This window comes from Callionymus lyra, chromosome 2 (genome assembly GCF_982586985.1).
Source record: "Callionymus lyra chromosome 2, fCalLyr1.hap1.1, whole genome shotgun sequence".
Taxonomy (NCBI): Eukaryota; Metazoa; Chordata; class Actinopteri; order Syngnathiformes; family Callionymidae; genus Callionymus; species Callionymus lyra.
Genome location: NC_141819.1, coordinates 36,157,293 through 36,180,460, shown reverse-complemented (window position 1 = coordinate 36,180,460; position 23,168 = coordinate 36,157,293). Strand labels below are relative to the sequence as shown.

General features: G+C 36.6%; 1 protein-coding gene across 2 annotated transcripts; it reads right to left on the bottom strand.

Annotated features, from left to right (window-relative positions):
• Window positions 1-87: 87 nt before the first annotated feature.
• Window positions 88-18,488, bottom strand: myo1f (myosin IF). 2 transcript variants are annotated; one of them, XM_087784896.1, is made up of 29 exons: window positions 18,413-18,488; window positions 18,223-18,321; window positions 14,739-14,867; window positions 14,542-14,631; window positions 13,894-13,988; window positions 13,738-13,825; window positions 13,574-13,663; window positions 12,633-12,764; window positions 12,428-12,562; window positions 11,444-11,576; window positions 9,339-9,535; window positions 9,187-9,267; window positions 9,040-9,126; window positions 8,489-8,575; window positions 8,070-8,237; window positions 7,392-7,477; window positions 7,241-7,322; window positions 6,313-6,419; window positions 6,144-6,242; window positions 5,931-6,075; window positions 5,104-5,218; window positions 4,863-5,032; window positions 3,530-3,675; window positions 2,321-2,467; window positions 2,105-2,253; window positions 1,981-2,037; window positions 1,720-1,918; window positions 629-792; window positions 88-572 (listed from the first exon to the last, which is right to left on the bottom strand). In XM_087784896.1, exons 2-29 carry the CDS (start codon window positions 18,223-18,225, stop codon window positions 496-498), a joined length of 3,258 nt encoding a protein of 1,085 aa, XP_087641022.1. In that variant the 5' UTR covers window positions 18,226-18,321; window positions 18,413-18,488; the 3' UTR covers window positions 88-495. The 2 variants fall into 2 exon arrangements, with proteins under 2 accessions (XP_087641022.1, XP_087641021.1); XM_087784895.1 differs by lacking the exon at window positions 18,413-18,488 and having other exon boundaries at window positions 18,223-18,390.
• Window positions 18,489-23,168: the final 4,680 nt, after the last annotated feature.

The following is a 23,168-nucleotide window of genomic DNA, read 5'->3' as shown; positions in this document are numbered from 1 at the left end:
ATAATGATGTGTTCAAGTATCATAATGGCTGATATTTATCTGTCTAAAGTACAACCAGAGCAAGGAGGCCAAAGAGGAGACAGTGAATAACAAGAAACATGAAACAGATTTTATTTGGTTGGTTTGAACTTCTTATCAAACCCATGGATCTGAATCACCACACCGGTCATAATCGTGAGGATTTCTCACGTGAAGAATACTGATCAGATTTGAAGCTAAAAAAAGAGAAACAGCGACACGTGTCACGATCGAGGCCGGTTGTTGATCGTGTTGCCGGGACATCAAGAGAGTCTTTTAGACGACAACTGAGATGAAACCCGATCTCAAGCGTTTAACTGTCATGACCAGAATGTCTAGGCTCCCTGTGTTGTGCTGGTGGAAAAGTTACCTGGAGCTCAGATGTCAGCAGCGTCTTTCCATTAGAGATCCAGGTTCACCGAGCAACGGCTTATGTTCGTCCGTTTGTGCAACTCCTACCATGTTTCAACATCCTACTTAGATCTTCTCCACATAGTTACCAGGAAAGAGACCCTCGCATCCACGGATCCTGCCTGTCCACCAGCCGGAAGGATCTGGGGAGAAACTCATCAGACAAGCTCAGAGAGAGATCTCATCATCTAGATTTTACCCTCTTTGAGAAGATCCAACACGTCGTTGACTTCAAAGCTGATCTCGTCCGTGTCCTGGCCGACGTACTGATACAACGCTCGACAACGAGGTCCCGCTGGAGGAGGTTTGTTGGGCTTGGGAGCAGGCGGGGGTCGAGCAACGATGCTTCTCCTCCTCTGTTGACTGTTACCAGCAACATACATGTCATTAAAAGAAAAACAAGGTGGGAAGTATGAGCGGCTCATTAATCTGTCGTTGGCGAACAAAAGAAAATGTATTGTTTTTCCTAACAGGCAGTTTAAGGTGTAAGTATAAGGTAATAAACCCTCACCTCTATAACGGAAGACAATAAAAAACGGATTTAGTATAATAGAGAGTATACAAGAAACACAAACAAACACAAAAAAGCTACATGTAACATATAGTGTTTGAATGGTTGGATTTAACATTATAAAACAAAAAAAACTTTTATTTTTTTCCTCATTGGAAAGTTGTTGTTTTTACGCTTTGTATTATGAATATAATTAAGAATATTGAAAAGTTGAATTTATTTATTTTTTCATAATTTCATTTCTAAATTCAATATTTTTAAATTTGTAGCCTTTTAAATTCAATATAAAAATGTTGGTATAATAGTGTCATCTAACCAGACCAATCCAATCGAGGACTGACGGCACTGATCTACTAGTATAGTAACAAAAAGATAAATACATATGTATAGTTAATTATACCATGATATCACAGGTTAAATTAATTGATTTTATAATAATTGGAGAAATGGAACAATGAAAAAAGCCTGAATATGATAGGAGAAATTGCATTTATAACGTCAGCAATAATTATATTTGAAGGAATATATGACTGAAAAATAAAACATTTAGAGTGATAAGAATCAAGAAATATTTTCTAAAAGTGGCCGAGAGGTCAATTCTTGGAGGCTTGGTTTCAGCCTGGGGGCTCTTTCAGCAGTTTTTTCTTAACACGTTTGAGACCACTAATATACAGTATATATTTTGTATTATAACAAAAATCTTCTTTGGATAGCTTTCACTCACTGAAATAATATAATCAAGAGTCAAATAAAGTGAAATTCGGTTGGGTCTTTCTTACCCTGACACTCCCTGGTCGGGCACGTTGAGGAAGTCCAGGTTCCCCTGGTGCTGAGGCTGGTGGGCCGAAGCTCTGTTTGTTTTCTGGGAGCCCAGCTTGGGCAGACCTATGCCGGGTCTTCCTTGCTGGTGCTTGGTCGAGTACTGGGGACGTGATTGTTGAGAGCCTTGAGGGAACTTAGGAGCTCCGTTCTGGTGCCCTGGAGAAGAAAAAGAAGAGAAGCTATAGAGAACCCAGAGTCGGGAACACAAAACTTCTTACCTCTGGAACTAATTTGAGCTCTTCCCTGAGATGGCTGAGCACTTCTCCTCGTCGGTTCTGGAGAAAGAAATTGTTTGATCAAATATTTCTGTCAAGTTAAATCATGGAAATGACATCAACCCACTGGAGGATTTTGGCAGACCACCGCCTATCGTGACCGTGAGGGTCTTCCCTGACGGCTTGATCTGAGCCTGGTCACCCTGTCCGGTCTGGACCTGCAGCAGCCTGGTCCCTCCTCCCCCCCATCCCTCCTTCTTGACTCTGAACTCCAGGCTGCAAGTCAGGAATGATCGAGTCAGTCTGTGATTTCTTTTGCTCTTTGAAATATGAGCACAGTTACCGGTCAGCGAAGGATATGGTGAGTTTCCTCTGCGTCACTTCCTCGTAGCGTTTAGCCAGCAGGCTGAGGAACTCAGTCTTGAAGTTGGACTCCAGCAGACTGTCGTACTGGCTCTCGTGCAGAATGAAAAAATCATCCTGCTTTGTGCTGAAGACAGAAACACACACGTATAAATTAATAAAAAACACTGCAAATACCTACAGTATATCATTTAGGGTGGCAACAGAAGTTTGAACATATTTGTTTCTAGTTCCCCCTTCTGTTAGAATAATGTCATTACAACCGTTGTGAAAACTGAAGTGTCTCAGTCTTGTCACCACAGTCGGCAAAGCGTGTGATATATCCTTTTTGGGTTTATTCTCTTCCTATTAAGTTAAAAAGTCCTTTCATTACTTAAGCCAAAATGGAAATGAAAGTAACCGCCATCTCTGACTCACTGCTGTGAAGAAAGTTGGTGATCATGTGGTGACCAGACAAAGTGATGCTTTAAGTCGGGAATATCTAAACACTTGATGGAGAGTTTCATAATCTGACACACACACAATCACACAGCAACACACATGCAGACAAAAACGCATACACAAACACACGTACACATAAGCACACACCCACACACATACAGACAAAAACACATACACACGTAAGTGCACACACACACATGCAGACACGACATGTAAGCCCACACACACATATGCAGACACGAACACAAACACACACACAGACCTATGCGCACTGACACACAAATGCACACACAACACACACACACACATGCACAGATATACATAGTATGGAACATCGAAAAACACACAAATTCATGCACACGCAATGCATGAGACACAAACTTACAGACATTCCCAAACACATGCACACAAAAATGCACAAACAAACACACACACACAAAGACACAAACACATGTGTGCCAAAACACACATGCACACACAAAAGTACACTTATACACACACAAATGCACACAAACACACACACACATGCAGACACATATACACACACCCACACAAACAACGTACAAACGCACGCACACGATTACACACACATGAACAAACAAACACAATACACAAAACACAAGTGTTAAATAAGGTATTTCTTGCAGGAAACTCACAAGGATCTAAAAACATAAGTGACCACTGAACATTCTCAGGAGTCACATGACTACCTTATCATTCTAGTACATCAGACTGAAGTCTTCTCTACCTGAGAGAGACACCACTGATGCTCCCAAACTCCAACCTCCGCTTCAGCACCTCCTTGATCTGTCCTTTCTCAGGTCCTTTTTTGATCTTCTCTCGGCCAATCAGATAGATGCCCTTGGGTGTCAGGATCAGATCCCGCTTGATGGACTGAGCAGGAGAGAGAGATATAAAAAGCACAGCCTACAAAACCAGATTTTCAACACCTTTGTTGAATTTATGATCCACCTTTGTTTACATTGAAACTCTCTTGTCATATTCAAACTATGTTTGTCTTACGACAGAAGCTAACTGATGAATTTACCTGAGCAAACAGCAGTGAGAACACAAGAGCTGAATTTAAAAGAAAGGTTAAACTGTACACAAAACTCTTCAAATATGCCATATATATATAGTGCTAGTTATTTTTTAAAATTAATGAATCGACATGTTGTTGTGCAAAGTTACATAAACAAAGTCTTTATACAAAAAAATGAGGATTTCATTTCTTAAATAACTCTAAAAGTATGTCATTCTGAGGGTCTAATGTTAGATGAAAGTCAAAATGTAAGACTTGGACGTCATTGCGTTTATTACATCCTTCAGCAGTTTCATTCTTCTTGATGTTGGTAATACATTTTCCCTCTCTCAGGTATACCTTGTGACTGAACAGATCTTTTAAGTAGAGGCGTGTATTGGAAAGAATCTTGCGATAGGATACGTATCAAAATACAGACGAACGTTACAATATATTGCAATATATTTTGCATAAAAACCTGTATGATTCTTGAAAAAGTCGTTACTGTTTTCATTTGCTTTGAAACCAAAATATGTCCAAACATCAGCTTTACAAGCTGCTGAACTTGACTGTATCCTCTTGTCCTTAGTCATGGATTTATTTGTCCCTTCAGGTGTGTAGGACGTAATGACTGCTGCCAAGTTTTTTTTCATGTTTTAATTAAACAAAAAAACGAATAAACATCTTGAGTATTTGCAGGTTAATTGTAAATAAAAAAATGTAAAATTTAAAATTAATTTTAAATTGACAAAAAAAAACGCACTTGGAAAAAACCTATTGGAAAATAAACATGGTGATCGCGTAACAATTCATACCCACCACAAGATCTCAAGGCTCTTAGAAGCTCATTTTATTGTAACGTTTGTTATGTTATGTGGAGCGTGACGATAGAAAACTGTCCTTCACCACCCACTCTGGCTCATAACTCAAGGGACTTTTTTTCTCCTTGAATTCTAAACATTAATCTATATTTCTGTCTTCCTCGAGACCATCCTTGGATATGTGTGGGTGAACTTATTTAAGTTGGTGTCAGCAGGACAGCTCTGGGCCTGGAGTTTACCTTGAATCTGCGATCAAACTTGGTGACGGAGTCTGCAAAGTCCACCCTCTCTCTCTTGGCCAGGAACTGTCTGAGCTCCGGCTTCTGCTCCAGTCCGAGGTAGTCTCCGACGAAGTTCCTGTTGATGCTGTTTTTCCGGCGCTCTTTGGAGTTATAAAGGATGTCTGAAGCTGGAGAGCGATGACAGAGTAATCATTTGAACCAGAAGCTTGGTGTGACAGAGATCTTGTCTGCTCCTCACCCTCCTCTCTCATCTGCTCATACTTCTTCTTGGCTATAAACTTCCTCCACGACTTCTGGATGATCCTGGCAAAAGTGTCAAACTTCCTTTCCCTCATCTCCTCCAGGAGAAACAACTGAAGAACAACATGAAAGACGAACTTAATACACAAAGAAAAGCATATAGTTCCGTCCAGACGTGGACCACATGCGACTCTTTGATTGTATTTATGTGGCCCTCATGAGGTCACAGCTAACAGATTTTTATTATTCTTTACTATCAATAGATGTGTGTATTGCAATACTGTAGGAACAAGGATGTATATGTAATATTGTCGAGTACTTGACTCTGGTGTTGCAGAATTTACTTTGTATCCTCTTATCCTTAGTCATTGTCGGGATCTCACAGGATTTCATTTTACAGCTGCGGAGGATGTGATGATTGCAGCCATCTAGCGGCAGGAGGCTTAATTGTAACAAGAAAATAAACAATTTCTGTTAATTATATTTATGTTAGTTGTAAAAAAAAAGGATTATTTTATTTTATACACACTTTATTTTTTACTATGACAAAAAAAAGTGATTTAAAAGCAAAAATGTATTTAGTGCTGTTATTTCCCACACCCCTACTGTTTAAAGGTCTAATATTACTTAAAGTTGTTTATATTTGTTTATTGAATTTCTAGTAACTTTTTGATATATATTTTTGTGTGTGATAATTGTACCTCAAAACTAAAAGGAAGAAAAAATATGTATATATATTTAAATTTTTAAATGTCTATTTAAATAAAAATATAAAGTAGATAATAAAATAACAATTTTATAAACACAACAAGCAAACAAAATTACCGATTCAGGATTTTTGACGAAGACTTTGCTGCGGCCCATCTGGTACTGGTCGTTGTCCATGTTGACTGAGCGGAGAAGGTGAAGGACCCCCTGCTGCTCCTGACCCCTCCACGACGGCCAGGTCTCAGCGGTCAGGATGGCATAACTGGACAGACGACACGTCTTTTTCTCCAGCACATCTGCTGAAAGACGTTCTGAATGAACATGACTCACCGGTTCAGGAACTTATTGAACAGGCGTCTGTAGGCAAACCCGGCCCGTCGCACTCGAATGTTCTCCCGCAGACCCAGATACTCCACCTGATGTTTGACTCTGAAAGAAGAACTCTGGATCAACAACAGTGGCTAGACATGGTGGTGAAAGTCAAGATGGAGGCGTCCACCTGCTCTCCTCCCAGTCTTTGGGTCTCTTGGTCTCGTTGGGTTTGATACAGCGGATGTAGTGAGGAGTGCACTTCATCAGAGTGTTGACCAGATCGTTGGCTTGTTTCTGTGCAGTACATAGGTTTGTCAGCACAGATACAAACCAGGTTAAATATGCCTTGACATCAAATAAATAAGCTAAATTCATTCGTTTTATATAAATGAAAGCAATGAAACTTGGAGAAGGAGCAAGAATATGATAGGAAAATGTAATTATGACATTATAAATAAAGATATTTATAAACAATATCTGACTGAAACCAAATAATTTAGAGAGACAGAAATCAAGAAATATTTTCCAAAAGGTAAACAAGAAATGCTAGAAATATATGTTTTCAATCAGGCTATCAAACTTGCGATTGTTAAATAATAAAGATAATCGCTTTAAATTATATTTTTTTAACAACTTTGAATATATAGTTAAGATGGAAGAAAAAACATTTAATTAGAAATAAAATGGCCCAAATTCACAGTACACCACTAGACATTTAACAACAAAATACAACTCAAAAGTAATTCAAATAAAATTATGATTAGTTCATGTGAAAATATGCAGTTTCTATTATAGTTCAAGTTATTTTTTTCAGGTCTTAATGTTATATATATAAAAAAAATTCCCTAGCAATGAAAACCATAAATGTCTGTAATAAGTCATTACAGTGGATTGAAACGTTGATTTGATGAATGAAGATGATAGAGTTTAATATAAGATAAGAAACATTTGCCAATAAAGATAATTATTGTGAAAATGTGATGACCCTGGATTGCCCACAGAAAAAACACTTAAACAATAAATTGTTTACCAAAAATGTTACATTCACTAAAAAAACTTAAATTATAGGTCAAGATTGGCAGCCAGTCTTTTTGTAAAAATGTTATTAATCCGACCTTGATCTTGGAGCTCGCCGTGGTCGGTCTGCTCTTCTTGTCTGAGTTGAGGGTTTCGGGGAACAAACTCTTGATGAAGTTGCTGTCACGAGAAAAGATTGTGTGTTATCTACCAGCTGATGGACGTCAGGTGGAATAAAGAAGTACTCACAACTCGCTGCTCTGCATGAGCTCGATGAGGTCTGTAAAAAGCACGTCCCTGTTTCTCTCACAGAAGCCGTTGATATCATAGGACACCTGGTGGGAAGAAGAGGTTAGAAAACATGAAGGTATATCAGTGACATCTCAATATTGGATGATTTGAGATTTCAACTTTTGAGACTTTTAATTAAAAACTCGTTAAAAACTGTTTTTTTTTAGCATTTTACCATTTTTTCTAATAATTTAATTAAATAGTTTCTAAATTGATAGGTTGAGTTCGTATTTAAAAAAAAGACAGAGTTTTTTCTTTTTAAATTAAATTTAAAAATATTTTCTCTTTTTCTAAATGTATGATTTTTTGAGTTTAATCAATTAAATCAATTTTATACCTAATACCTTTATACCAATATATATATATATTTCTTATCTTCTCTCACATCTATCTTTTAAATTGTATATAAAATGTTGGTATGAATTCAATCAATGACAAAATGTTTTTATATATTATATGCTTTAAAAAACAAAATTTCAATAAAAAAAATAATCAAAGTTTCATCATTTAAAATGTTAAATTAAATTATTTATGATGGCACTTATATACTTCCATAGAATATTATCATTACCAATCCACTTTCACGTCTGCAGTTTATTTAACCACAACTGACTCAACATATAAAAAAAAGTCTACCTTGCCAGCATAATGATGAATGACAAAACCGGAGTTCCAGCTGTTAAAGTGTTCGTGAGTTCCGACGGCAGCCTGCAGTTTTTGAAGCAGAGTCACGTCCGCTCCTTCTCCTTTGGCGTGCATGGTGGCGCACACGTCGTCCAACACACTCATGACACCAGGAGGGTTCTGCACTCACAAATACAAAGCGACAATCTACACCATCTATCAGGGGCCAAACGTGAACAGTGTCATCATATTAGAGTAGTCTCATTCAGAACTTCAAAAAAAAGGTCAGATATCTTTAACCAGTCGAACACAACCTTGAGAACTTCTTCACCGGCAGATTAGGAAAAAACTTTACAGTATATAGGAATTAGCATCGACACAGTTCATAACAGGGACGTGCCAAAGGTTTCCAACACATGCTCATCACTTACCAGTTTGTTTTCTATAAGGTCGCACACGATCTTGTTGTTGAAGTACTCAATGGGAGTCCACTTGATACCCTCCTGCACGTACTCTTCCTGCGGACGTGGAGGAGGTTTCGTTATTAAATTTAATATAAAATAACAAAATAACATGATTTTTTTCTTTTGAATAATTGAATTCAATAGTTTTGATATTTACATTTTTTAAACATTTTTTACATGTCGATTTTAATAGTTAAAACATAGAATTCAATTCAATGAATTCGTAACCTTTTCAATTTAGCACAGAAAGTTGGTATAATAGTGGAACCATTTTTATTTTGAATATAAAAGTCTTTGAATTAAAAAAACTAAGTTTAGAAAACTTGATTTTGAATAATTAAAATTAGAATATATAATGAAAATAAAAATCGTTTCGAAAATCGACATTTTTTAGACTCAATAATATACATATTTACAATATTGTTTACCACACAACATTACGCTCGTTGATACACTTCCATAGAATCAGCTTTGAGACCCAATATTACTGTCATGAGTTGAAGGGAAAGAAGATCTACCTGCTCTGCCTTCAGGGTTAACTCGATAAAAATCTGCTGCAACTTCTCGTTGACGAAGTTGATACAAAACTGCTCAAAGCCGTTTCTCTGCCGAGGAAACAAAGTCAGATAAAGCGCTGCACGGGATGAAATCAACGCTTGACTCACCTGGAATATCTCAAAGCCATAAATGTCCAGCACCCCGATACTGAACTCTTGATGTGGTTTTCGAATGGCTTTGTTGATGGCCTGAGTGGTGAACGAATGAAAAACAAGGTGAGTTTTAAATTGATATCTGACACGTGTTTGTGTCCGCACACCTCCACCAGGTAGTCAAACAGTCGAGTGTACAGGGCCTTGGCCAGGGCGTCTCGAGTGTAGGTCGCCTGCTCCTGGTTTAGGGTCACGTCGATGGACTCGGACTTTCCGCCCCATTTGGAGTCCATCTTCCGGCTCGTGAGCTTTTCCTGCAGGCGGTTTGGATCAATACCGAGGAGATAAGCAGGGAAGGCCAACACTGGTGTGGACAAAAACAATTATCAGAATCAGAATCAGAATCCTTTATTTGTCCCGCGAGGGGAAATTCGGTTTAAACAGCAATATACAAAAAATAAAAACACCCAGAAATAAAAATAAAATGAAAAAAATCTAAATACAATAGAATAAAATAGAAATCTGTAGAATAAAATAGAAATCTGAATAAAATAGAAATCTGATTTACAAAAATAACAATAAGAGGTGCTGTTAAATATTATCTGGCAGTGTTCTTGTTGTGGAGTCTGATGGCAGCAGGGAGGAAGGACCTGCGGTACCTCTCCCTCACACACCTGGAATGGAGCATCTATGAACATTATTACATTTCTCTTTGCAAGACCTGTTTTAAAAGCTTTGAATTATTCCAAGATTCAAGAAAATAGAGAGTTCAATTAAGTATCTCTCTTTGGGATTGTCCGATGGCACTAACATACCAACAGATTTATATTGAATTTTAAAGGCTATGAATTTACACATTTATTTTTAAATAATTGAAATTGGAATATCAAAATCCATGTGAAAAAAATCATTAATCTAGAAAATTCAATAATAATAATAATAAGAAATAATCAACCTTTCAATACTGTATACAAATGATTCAATTTAATTATTTATTAGAAATTATTTCAACCTTGCAATATAGGAATTCAATAAATAAATAATTTAAAAATGTTAATGCTTAATAAAGAACATTTTAATAAAAAAAAAATAGGTTTCAACATTTTAACTCTTTAATTCAATGATTCAATATAGCAATGGTACCGATAAACTTCCAAAGAAGTGTCACCGTTGAATTAAAACTAATGGAAAATTGAATGTGCGACACCCATCAACACAACCACAATAGAACTTACAGTGCAATATGATTGCAATTCTCTTTTTTTTCTTTTTTTTTTTAGAATCCCTTATTTTGACACCATATGCAATCTCAATCTTGTCTCGTGTCATATTTTATATGTAAGGAGATTTGATTTATTTCTGTTTGCTCAGAACAGGAGAAAATCTCACATAAGTTAACTGAAATCTAAGCACATTTGAAAAAAACTTTGTTGATAAAATTCAAATGTCATTTGAGTCTAAATTGCAAATAATGATTTTTTACTAAAAGTTAAATACTATTTTTATGAGCTATTTGAAACTTTATTCAACCACTGACAAGAGCTTGTAATTTATTCTTGCAAACAAAATAGTTTCTTTAAATACATGAATGTTGTTACAAGTATATTATTTTTAGATTTGAGTTACTTGTCATGTATAACTACATTCATAGAAGGATAATAGCGTCACTATTAATCAATATTTGCTACATATACGTGTGTATATCTTAAATTAAGGTCAAGCTTGTTTGCAGCCTTTCCTCTATGACTTGAAGCATTTGGGTCATTATTTTTTTTGCCAGGTATCCTCGTGAAGTCAGAGTAAACCTGCCAAATGTATGTGTAATAAAATATATTTTAACCCTTGTGTTATCTCAGGGTCAATGTGACCCGAATGACCAAAAACAAATGTGTTTGAGGTATCTCTTGTGTTTTCGAGGTTCGGGTCACATTGACCCAGATATAACACAAGGGTTAGGAAAACAAAAGTCCAGGTGCTCTACTCGAATACTCTGAGAACAGATGGATGAACATGAAGTGAGGAAAAAACCTTGAATAAATAATTAATAATAAATAATAATAAATTATTTTTAATATTGTTATTAGGTTTGAAAATGTGGTCAAAGACTGAAAACAGATCCTGACTCACAGGATTTAATGCTCTCAGCTGCTCTGCTTGTAAACAACAATTACCAGCTGGACAACAATCACCCCGAGCCGATTTATCAATTCTCAACAGGAAGAACGGACAATTATGCGTCCCGAGTGTATGAATCTGAGAGTTCATCACTCACAGTCAGCGTTCTCCACCTGCCCGTAGTTTCCCGCCTCCACAAAACTGATGTTTCCCAGGTGAAGGATTCCCGCCACGATCTGCAGCACCTGCGCCTGGAAGTCCGCCGGGATCCCGATCACATGCATGGCCTCCTGCAGGTCACACAACAACACTGGTGTGTGTCAGTGCGGTGGATGATGACAACAACATTACCACTCATCACTGACATAATCACACGATTCAAACACTAAACATCATCGTCATCATGTTTGATTGAACATGCTTCAGTAATATCAGGCTTTCTTTTACTACTCCATCTATGACGATGAGGTCTCAAAATAACAACTGTGTGTTTTACATTATTTGTGTAGTTTTGTTACTTATTGTTTAAGCTTGTAAAGCCAACATAGGAACTTGGGAAAATTACTTTAGCTACATTGAGGGTGGTCAACTCTTTGAGGACCCTTTTTTTTCAGTCCGAACCACATTGATGTTTATAGAACAGTCAAAATCCTTTCCATCAAACCGAGTTTTACTCTTCTTTAAATTCTCTGTATAATGCTGACATCAATAATCTCTTATTCATATCTTATGTTAAACATCTTCATAGATCACTATATCAACACAAACATTAATGTAATTTGATTTTCAGAAAACCATTTGCTGGGCCACATAAAATGATAAAAGCTAAAATTAAGGTACAAATAATGAGAATGTTTATTTTTTTTTTTTTTATTCCATCCATCCTTCAATCCATCCTTTCAGTCATCCAGCCATCCATCCTGTCTTTGGTGTTAAGAACATGTGTAGAAATAAACATTTGGAATCTAAATATGGTTAAAATTCCTATCTAGGTAGGATGATAATAATCTTCAAGTCCACTTAATTTTTTAAAAAGTTGAATAAAATCATTTGTTTGCATAGATTATTGATCTAAAGTTATGATTAAAGTGTAAATGTTTTAAATCGTGCCAAAATGCTCAATAATTAAAAACACACGTACCATAGTTTCTTTGAAGTCTTTGCTGTCATTGGTTCCGTCCACCATGTATGTGCCAGACTGGTTGAGATAGTAGTAATAGTCTGGCGTGATAAGGCCAAGTCCCTCCTTCTGCTGATCAGTGGCGCCCTCTATCAGCTGGAAGAAGACAGCGCAGCATAAGGAAATACACGTCTATTGAATCAACAGTTGCAATGAAGTTTGTGACCTGGTAGTAAATGTGGAAGTTCCTCTCGTTCTCATTCTGGCTCACCACCCTCGACTTCTCCAGCAGGAAGTTGGATATCCTCCCTCCGTCTGGCTCGCCTCCTCGGCTGAACTGGATCTCAAAGTACTTTCCCTGGTGGAGATAAAAAACAAGTTCTGGCATAGTTGAACTGGACCCAAACTCTGTAAACAACATGCATTTTTTCAGGTCTGGAACCACAGACCAGGTGTTTGTGACGAAACACATGTAATACAGGAAACTGATGCAGCTCTGATGTTGTTGAAGGTGAGAAACCTAACCGTAAGTTTCCTACCAGCCAACACACAACTTGCAAACACCCACACATGTGGACACGTCAGCATTCAACCCCACATTTGATGAACAGTGATGTCATACCAAGAGTACAACAACAAGTATAACTATATACATTCCTATGTTGTGTTTGCAACAAAAAAAGTTTTTTAGATTCTGGTTCTGATATCAAGGATCTTTAGAACTAGCTAAGAATTAGCATCAACACGTAGCAGCTTCACTTTGTGCTTGACGCATGATCTTGACAACTCGCCCTACTACTCGCTCTCAAGTGGACTAAAGGGTTGGTATTCAACCAAGTATTACCATCGTTTTTTGGACTTATTGGCCAACATGTAAGTGCATATTATCCATTCTCAATTTGTTTTACTATAAATGTATGTATGTTTATTAAACATATATGAGTATTTGAATATATATATATATATATATATATATATATATATATATATATATATGTTATACATGTTTACACATTTCTGATTATAATTATATATTTTTTTAATTTTCAAGCCCTGCATATGAAGAGGGAATGACTATGGGAAACATTTCTTACAAGGGGTGGGATATTTTTGAACATCTTTACATTTAGGTTGAAAATATATTAAACAATGGATTTAAAAACTCACAAAGCGACTGGAGTTGTTGTTGCGGACGGTCTTGGCGTTACCGAAAGCCTCCAGAAGGGGATTGGATTGTAAGATGATGTCTTTAACATGCTGCGACACACAAGGACATGAGTTCATGTCAAACATACAAACTCACGTTTCTCTGGGTTGAATCAAAGCTTCACCTGCACTTTGGATCCTCCGCCAGACACTTTGGAAATGTAGCCCATGATATACTTGGCAGCGACCGTCTTTCCAGCTCCACTTTCTCCACTTCAGGAGAACACACAACGTTCAGCCATGAAGCTGCTAACGTGATGACAGGGTTCAGAGAAAGATACCTGATGATGACGCATTGATTCTCTCCATCGATCATCATGTTCCTGTACATGTTGTCACTCAAAGCGTAGATGTGAGGCGGGTTCTCGTACTGGGCCTGGAGAGGAAAACAGCTGAAAGTTACACACATTTGTTTCCATCACATCTTTAACCGGTACTTATATAGATGTATATGAACTATATTTGATATTTAAATGTTAAAATCTTTAACCACTTAAATGCTGAATAAGTATTTTAATTGAATTAAAAAGGCCATGAAAAAAAAAAAATTTTTGAAAATACATTTTTGGATTATTTGAATTAAAATCTCAAACTCTAGGTGGAAAGAGAATTTTGCAAATATTTATTTAAATTTAAATGATGGCACTATTATGCAAACATTTTTATATTGAATTCAAAAGGCTATGAATTATTGGAAATTTGATATCAAACTCTATTTGTAAAAAAAGGAATTTATTAAAAAACATATTCAAATATAAAATAAAAAAGTAAATATTTCAATATAGAAATTATTTTATTAAATTATTGCAAAAAAGTAAATACTACTTAACAACAACATTTTAATATAAAAATTTAAATACTCAACATTTAAATTGTTAAATCAAACCGTTTAATGATCTGATGGCACTGATAAACTTCCATGTACTTACAGCTCCTTGGTAAATTTCTATCTCTCTTTCGGTAAAATATGGCATCTGTTTGAAGGGGTTGACAGATATCAACACAGGACCGATGTAAGTCTGCGAGGAGATACAGTTAAGGAACACCAGAGTTGAAATTTTTGATCAAGTTTTGTTGAGTTCGATGATTGATGACGATCATTAATAAGGTTCAGGGCGGAGGATACAAATATGTAGTCGTCCATGTATCGTTTCTTCAGGTTCTCCACGATGGCATCCTCCGTGATCTTGGACAGCAGGACCATGTCGTCCACCCCACTCTGCTTCACATTTTGACTCTGCCAGTGATATTTCGCCTGACAAAAAAGAAATTCAAAAACTTTATAGAACTTACAAAATCTAAATCTGTGCAATTGTTCTGTTCTTATCAGGGAAAAATGCTTGATTAAAAAAAAAAAAAAATCACAATTACACCATCTATATGGTGTTTAAAAGGTCAATATTAGACAAAAAATACGGCTCATTGTCAGTTTCCTGTTTTTTAAAAGCTTTGGGAAACCTCTCTATACTACAAGCTTGATGTAAATGAATTTAACTGCCGTCTCCAACCCACTGCTGTCACATGGTTAGCAAGTTAGCAATCATGCCATGTCAAGTCCACCAGACAGAGGTTCATAGTGAAGAGCACCTTTAAGTAATATCTAAAGTTACATTTTTCACACTGTCTAGATGAGTGTTTTTAAACCACTGGGCCGTGGCACACTAGTGTGCCTTGAGAGATCGTCAGGTGTGCCGTGGGAAAATATCAAAATTTTATCTAATGGTCAAAAAACATTATTTATCTGCCAATAAAAGAGAAGAGAGCTGAGATTGGCTGCTCGATATGTTAATCAAATGGTTATTGGACCGATTGGTTGATGTGCAGTCGTCAAAAGAGATCTACATATTACCATTTTTAACATTTTGGATGGTGGTGTGCCTCAGGAGAAAACTATGTTGGTTTAACTGTAAACAAAAACATCTACCCTTCATCCCAGCCACTATCATCACTTTCTTTACATTTTCCACTATTTGTTACTACACTATTATGTATTTCTTTTCTTTATTATTTATTTATTAATTGCCTATTTTTCTTTATTTTATTCCATTGTTGAGCTGAAATAATAAGGATGTGACACAAAAGTTAGTTATGGTTGGTTACCAGTTATGTTCCAACTAAAGTGGAACACAATTAGAACGTAATGTCGTCCTTCTCTAAAATTCAACTGTTCTTTTTAATATTTATCAAAAAACATTCAAAGAAGGTGTGGCTCTAAGAAAGTTAAAAATAATTGCTGCAAGAGTTAGAAACTTCCTGTTAGGAATTGCCAGAGATTATTAAATATATATTTTTTAACATACAAATGTTTCCCCTAGTGAAGAATTTCATAACATTTGTGAGATATTATACAACTTCTTTTTAAGGTCCGCTGGTTTGACCGTCATATTTTGTAGCATCTGATCCATTCATATTAAATATCAGCCACCAGTGCGTCAGTTTTTCCATTTTAAAGGTCTTGCGTAGTTGATTTAATTGTGTTAAATGAGTAATAAATAGCCACAAGGAAGTTGGTGAGTCAACAAGGAAGTCATTTCACGTTATAATGCAGCTTTTGCTTTAAAGGATTTTAACCCTTTAACTTCACCTTAAGTGTCAAGAGTGTAACTACAGGGAAGAACGATGATGTGTTCAAACAGAGCAATGGACGGGGCAAATTTGGACATAGAATCACTGTGTGGTTGTCAATACAGGAAGCTGGGGCTGGTTGCCAGGCAACTAAACCAAGCTGAGGTAAATCTTTTCAGAAGCTCTTCCTGATATAGATTGTGCACAACTTTGAGTTGAGGTTTTGTGGATGTATGGTATGTTTCTGAATGTAATAAAAAAAACATGTCAACAGGGAAAGAGAGAGGTTTCGAGAGAGATAGTTTCTTCGCAATGTTTAGTTCTTGGTCAACACAATAGCATGAGTTTCCTCATATAATTGTCAGCTTTTCCTCTCACTAAACTTGGTTTTGTTACCAAATTGAAAGAAAGTTTGAGCACAAACATGATCTGATGAGTGTATTTAACGCCCTTACTCTCTTCATAGACATCATTAAAAAAAGTATAATTTAATCCGAATTAATTCAAACGCTTAACTAGTCTGTAAAACTGAAAAGTCCCTTAACCTCACCACTAGTTTCTTGTGGGAAACGTCAGTTTTATTGTAAAGAGGAAGGATTCATTAGTAACTAGAAAAACACAGAAACAGCTCATACTTGCGCCGAAATCCAAACTGAAAATAAGACTTCCATGTTTCAAGAAGTGTGTAAAATTAAATGTGTCAAGCTGTTTGACTGAGGCTACATAACTATAAGATCAGAAACACACTTTGTCGTCACAGCCGACTGCAATCGCAAAGTGAAACATGAAATCATGAAATTCTGGAAGTACAAATACCCAAATACACAAACCTGGTCAACTAAAGAGTTTTGATTGTGTTTTCTAAAATCAAGTTTTCAGGATTTTGCTCAAGTGAGTAAACTTTCTTAGATCCAAATAAATCTACAGAATACCACCAAATGTCTTCTAAATCATTCCGTATCTAATCAATCCAGAAAACAATTAAAAGACATTTATTTGTCATAATATACTTCATTATTCTGTTTTCTTTTGTGAACTTTTGGATTTGAAAAATGAAATGTTTACAACATTTTTTATCATATAAAAGCATTTAAAAATCTTGAAAAACTGAAATCAGTATTTCGTCCCTATCAACTATTCCACCTTTCAAACATTAAAACCAGCCAAGAAACCATGATCTCAAGAACCACAAAGAGCTACAAAACATCCGCATTAAAAAAAACATTTGCTGATTCACCTTCCTGTCTGATTCTTCTGTTTCTCACAACGAAAACGGTTACACTATCAGCGAGGTATTGTTGTGGCAAAAGAATAAAAGCTTAAAGCTCAAACTTTCATCCGCCAAAATCAAGCCTATTCACGAGTACATTTAATAACATATTGTCAAACTCAAGTAAATGACTGTTCATGTTGGTCACCTATAAAGATTCCAGTGTTTAAGAACAAAATAAGGAACAGAGATCATTCAGGAACCATCAACCATTTTTATAGAGACTTTTAATAAAAGTATAACTGATGTTGAAGAAAAGGAATTTGGACAGGAGCGTTTGATTAAAAGAAAACAAGCACAGAGATAATAGAAATAAATAAGATTGACAAAAAGACAGTATAACAACCAGACTGATATGTCCTCTTAATAAAACACGGTCTAAAAACAGGACTAATATTTCCTTTTTTGGTCATTTTTTGGACCGACAAGCTAAACAGCAAGAAGATTTTGGCCCATTAAGTGATTGAGTTTGAAATGGCTGCTTTAAATTAAACCGTGATCTTTGTTCTTGTTGTAGAAAGAGTGGTAAGGAGGAAGTGTTGCGACAGAACTTCACTGCAGCTCTCTTCCCCCTTTGACACCTTAGTGCTAACTTTAGAAAACAATAGTCTTTTTTTCTTTTTTATTTGATCTCAGAAATCATATCTCCAGAGTGACACAACAAGTGATGAACAGAAAAGTCTTGTCCAGCAACTCTACGTTATTATGAAGGATGTCACTGGTGATAGATTTCTATGATTGTACAAGAGGTAAGAGCAGACTTGCGTTACCGTACCATGGCTCCACTGGACTTCTCCTGACAGGTCCAGCCTCAGGTATCTACAGTCCAAAATGTGTCTTGGAATCCAAAGTTCAACCAGTAAGACAGTAAAACCTGCAACAGCACATTAGTTCCTCATATTGCTACTGATGTAGTGAGTGAAACAAGAACTGATACACACACACACACACACACACACACTTACATCAGATAAAACCTCACAACTGTCCTGGCGGGGGTGTCAGGAGCCACAATTATCTTGTTGCCAAATGACGGTGTGTCAGTGGCGAGCTGCTAGCTCCACCCAAAGCTGTGGTTGCTTCATCGTGGGTTTGTGTCATCCAAAAGAATCTGACGCTGCTCATTTTCAACGCCCATAATAACCGTTACAGGTTCGCAGCCGAGCGGAGGCTGATGTACAGGAAGTGAGTTTGTTGTCAAGAAATATTTAGGTCATAAATCGGGGGAACCTTCACATGGAAACTGCCCTGAACACTGCACCTGAGCGAACGAAAAGAAAATCAACAAACACAAAACATCTCTGAAATCATACATTCCTTGTTTTTTTTAAAATCTAAGTATAAGTTTATGGAATGCCAGGAATGCATTATAAAGAGATTGGAAATAGAAACATGGACAGAAAAAATAAATAAACTATGTTTAAGTGGATAAAAATAGAGTTATTTTTAGAGAGTGCTTTATTTTTAAAAGGAGATTGGAGACACTGTGGAGGAAAAAGTAGGTTAAAAAAAAGTAAATAAAATGGATAAACATATTTCCTTATTTACACAATATTTCCCTATAGCCATATAATAAATACTGTATAGGTATTTGAATTGCATTTACACAACAATTTCTATATTTTCCCTTTATCTTTTTAAACCGATTTTGAGTCCACTCACTGACTCTTTATAAAGTTGTAACTGCTTTCATTTGTTTTGAAACCAAAATATGTCCAAACATTAGCTTAAAAAGCTGCTGGAGTCGACTGTATCCTCTCGTCCTCAGTCATCGCCAGGATCTAGTGGGATTTCATTGTTCCTTTAGCGACGGATGACGTGATGACTGACGCCATCTAACGGCTGGAAGTTAAATTGCATCACAAAAATGAACAAACAGCATGAATATTGGAGAAAGAAAGAAAATCCAAATATTATACTTAATGTACTTCGATGCAGTATATTGAAGAAAAACAAAAATAATTACTATGTCAAATTATTACATAAGTTACATGGATTGGTCCCTCGTTTATGTTTACTTTTATTTATAAACATTTTTCAAATTTAAACTTACTCCCATAATGCTTAGTGGCCCAACCAACCAATCAAAGCTGTCAATCACTTTTGACATAACAACATAGGGGTAGAATTAAAATACAGTATTGTAGCGACCAATAGTCACTCAATAGGACCTGTGGCCCTGACGTCGCACGTGATGAAGACCATGGAACGACTGGTGCTCCATCACCTCAGGCCTCAGACCTGCCACGCCCTTGACCCCCTACAGTTTGCATACCGGGAAAAGGTGGGAGTGGAAGATGCCATCATCTTCCTGCAACACCGATCTCTCTCTCACCTGGACAGAGGCAACGGTGCTGTGAGAATTACATTTTTGGACTTCTCCAGCGCCTTCAACACCATCCAGCCTCTGCTCCTGAGGCACATGCTGTCGGGGATGGGAGTGGATTCACACCTAGTTGCCTGGATAAGCGACTACCTGACCAGCCGACCCCAGTATGTGAGACTGGGGGAATGCAGGTCTGACACGGTGGTCAGCAACACGGGGGCGCCACAGGGAACTGTGCTCTCTCCTGTCTTATTTTCCCTGTACACGTCCGACTTTCAGCACAACTCAGAGCTCTGCCATGTGCAGAGATTTGCGGACGACACTGCCATTGTTGGCTGTATCAAGAGCGGAAGGGAGGACGAGTACAGGGAGCTCATCCAGGACTTTGTCAAATGGTGTGACAACAATCATCTGCTCCTAAACACCACCAAGACTAGGGAGATGGTTGTGGATTTCCGGAGATCCAGGGTGCACCCAGATCCAGTTCTCATCAAGGGGGACTGTGTGGAGGTCGTGCACACCTACAAATACCTGGGAGTACAGCTGGATGACAGGCTGGACTGGACCACCAACACAGATGCTCTGTGCAAGAAAGGACAGAGTCGTTTGTACTTCCTTCGAAGGCTGGCATCCTTCAACGTCTGCAGGAAGCTGCTACAGACCTTCTACCATTTTGTGGTAGTGAGTGCCCTCCTGTACTCGGTGGTGTGCTGGGGAGGCAGTCTAAAGAAGAAGGATGCTTCACGCCTGGACAAACTAATAAGGAAGGCAGGCTCTGTGTAGGCACGGAACTGGACAGTCTGACATCCATAGCTGAGCGACGCACCCTCAACAGGCTCCTGTCCATCATAGACAATCCACACCATCCTCTTCACAGCACCATAGACCGACAGAGGAGCAGCTTCAGTGACAGACTGCTGTCAATGTCATGCTCCACTGAAAGACTGAGATCATTCCTCCCCCATGCCATCATACTCTTCAACCTGCATCATACATGACGCAGACTCATCCCATTCTTTTTAACGTTCTATATATATATATAATTTTATTTTTTATTTTATTCTATTTTGTTTTTTTTTTCCCTTTTTATACATATGTGTCAGTATATTTTAGACTGTACATAACTTGCATGCCTCTGTGTTCTATCTCTTTGTAACATTTTCTGGAGCTGCTGAACCGTGAATTTCTCTAAGGAGATGAATAAAGTATCTATCTATCTATCTAAAAGGCATCATGGGACTATAACCGTTTTGTTGGCACCATGAGTTAAGGGGATGCAGTAATTAAATCTGCAAAACCACAAGGTACCACTGCATACTTTCTTTAGTTCTATGCATATTTATTCCCTTGTAGCCGTAAACATTAATGTATTAATTACTATTTAAACATCATTTACTTTTTTCCCCCCCCCGTCAATGTTTTTATGTCCTATTGCCTTATTATGGCCCTCCTTAAATTTAAGTTTGTTTCCCTCAACTGGTACTTTTGCAAAGTTAAATGAAAAGTGATACCTAGTAAAAAAAAAAAAAGAAAAAAAAGAAATGCGATGATGCATGAATTTATTTTTCTGTGATGTCTTCTTACCTTAAATTATGTATTTTGCTCTTGAGGATGACCTTTGACCTCTAACTACTCTTGCGGTCCCTGCTTCTTCGATGAGATCAGTATTAAATGATGACCGGGTTTCTTACATGTTGCTTCAGTCGCTGCTTTTCTGTCCTTAAGTGGAAGCTGACACACACAGATCAGTCATGTGATGTAAACCAGAGTGATTTTACTTTACGGACACTTACTGTTAAATTCTGCTGGAAGAAAGCCCGTTTAACCACCACGATGCCAACAAAAATGAATCATTTCACATTTTTCAATAGCATTTTTTTGAATAAAAAAGTAAAATATTAACTAGCATAAAGTGTCTTCAGACAGAATACAAAAGACACAACGATGGTTTAAAGTTACTTCACAAAAGAAAAAAGAAAAGACAGTGTTCAACCCCGACATGTGAACAGTTTAATACTTCCTTTGAAAAAGTAGATAACAGACGGATTCATCTTCTATAATAAAGAACGTACAGTACATGTAATAATTAGCATGTGACAAGATAACGACAACCAGCTCCGTCACTCTTGTTACTGCTCAGATACGACTGGCTCACTCCTCAGTGCCCACCAGGATTTCAGGACCGGGACAGGATTTAGGTAAAATAATGTACAAATGGAGGATCTACTTTGAGTTTAAAAAAAGTTTTAAAAAAGCGTGTAATGACGGTGTGTCTTCATGTGGTCAATAGTAGAATATTTGAGAGTCAGACGTTTAAGTGCAACATCATTCTCAGACAAGCACACGCAGAGGGAAAGCACTTTAAGAGGAACATGTAGGAACATTTAGGAAATGAAACTGCTCCACACGTACATGGCACAATTCTTCCGCTTCAATCTATTTATAAATGTATCTCAGCGAAGCCTACTTTCATCAGAGGGACTGCTGGGAACTTTTACCAAGACTTCTGGGCTTGGAATATGGACTAATATTTATGTTCAGAGATGAAACCTTTCAAAACATGTATTCAATCAATCAACATATTCAAACGTGTATAGAGATCAGGATTTTAAAATATGACTTTGGGTATGTAGCTCAGTGAGTAAAGCTTGCAACTGAAACTGTTTTGCTACTAAAAGTTTGTGACATAAAAAAAGTGTTTCTACATAGTACAATATTATAAAAGATACACATATACTGAGGATGAAATTAAGAATGCAAGTGAAAACGTTAATATTAAAAACATTATTTAGCTTATTACCAATTTTGCCATTGACGCAGTATGTAACTTTCCATCCTTTCCTCCAACAACACAAACAAGATGAAAGCACCATTTGGGAACCAAAGCACCAACAAATATAAAGTTAAAAATGAAAGTCTTGCAACTGATCTGAAACTAATGCAGATTTTTTTTCATAACAAAGCAACCATGTGACATATCTAGTAGGCTGGGTGGGTCTGATATGGAAGAATATCAGAGCCAGAATGTTGAATGATTGAATTTAACAAATTATTTTTTAATTATTGAATTCAATATTGTCTACAGTATGTTGACAGGTTCTATTTGTTTTGAATTGAATTGAATTTTCAATTAATTGAATCATTTATATATGAATCTTTTATTATTATTTTTTTTTCTTAAATCGAGTTTAAATTTATTTTCTTTTACACATAGAATTTGATTTTACAATTCCAATAATTCTTAAGTCAATATATTTTAAATTTGTAACCTTTTACATTCAATATCAACATTTTTTCAAACATTTCCAATTTTTAAAAATTATTTTTTAAAATAAATTCAACCTTTCAATATAGAAAATATTGAATTCAATTATTTAAAAAAAAAAAAAAGATTT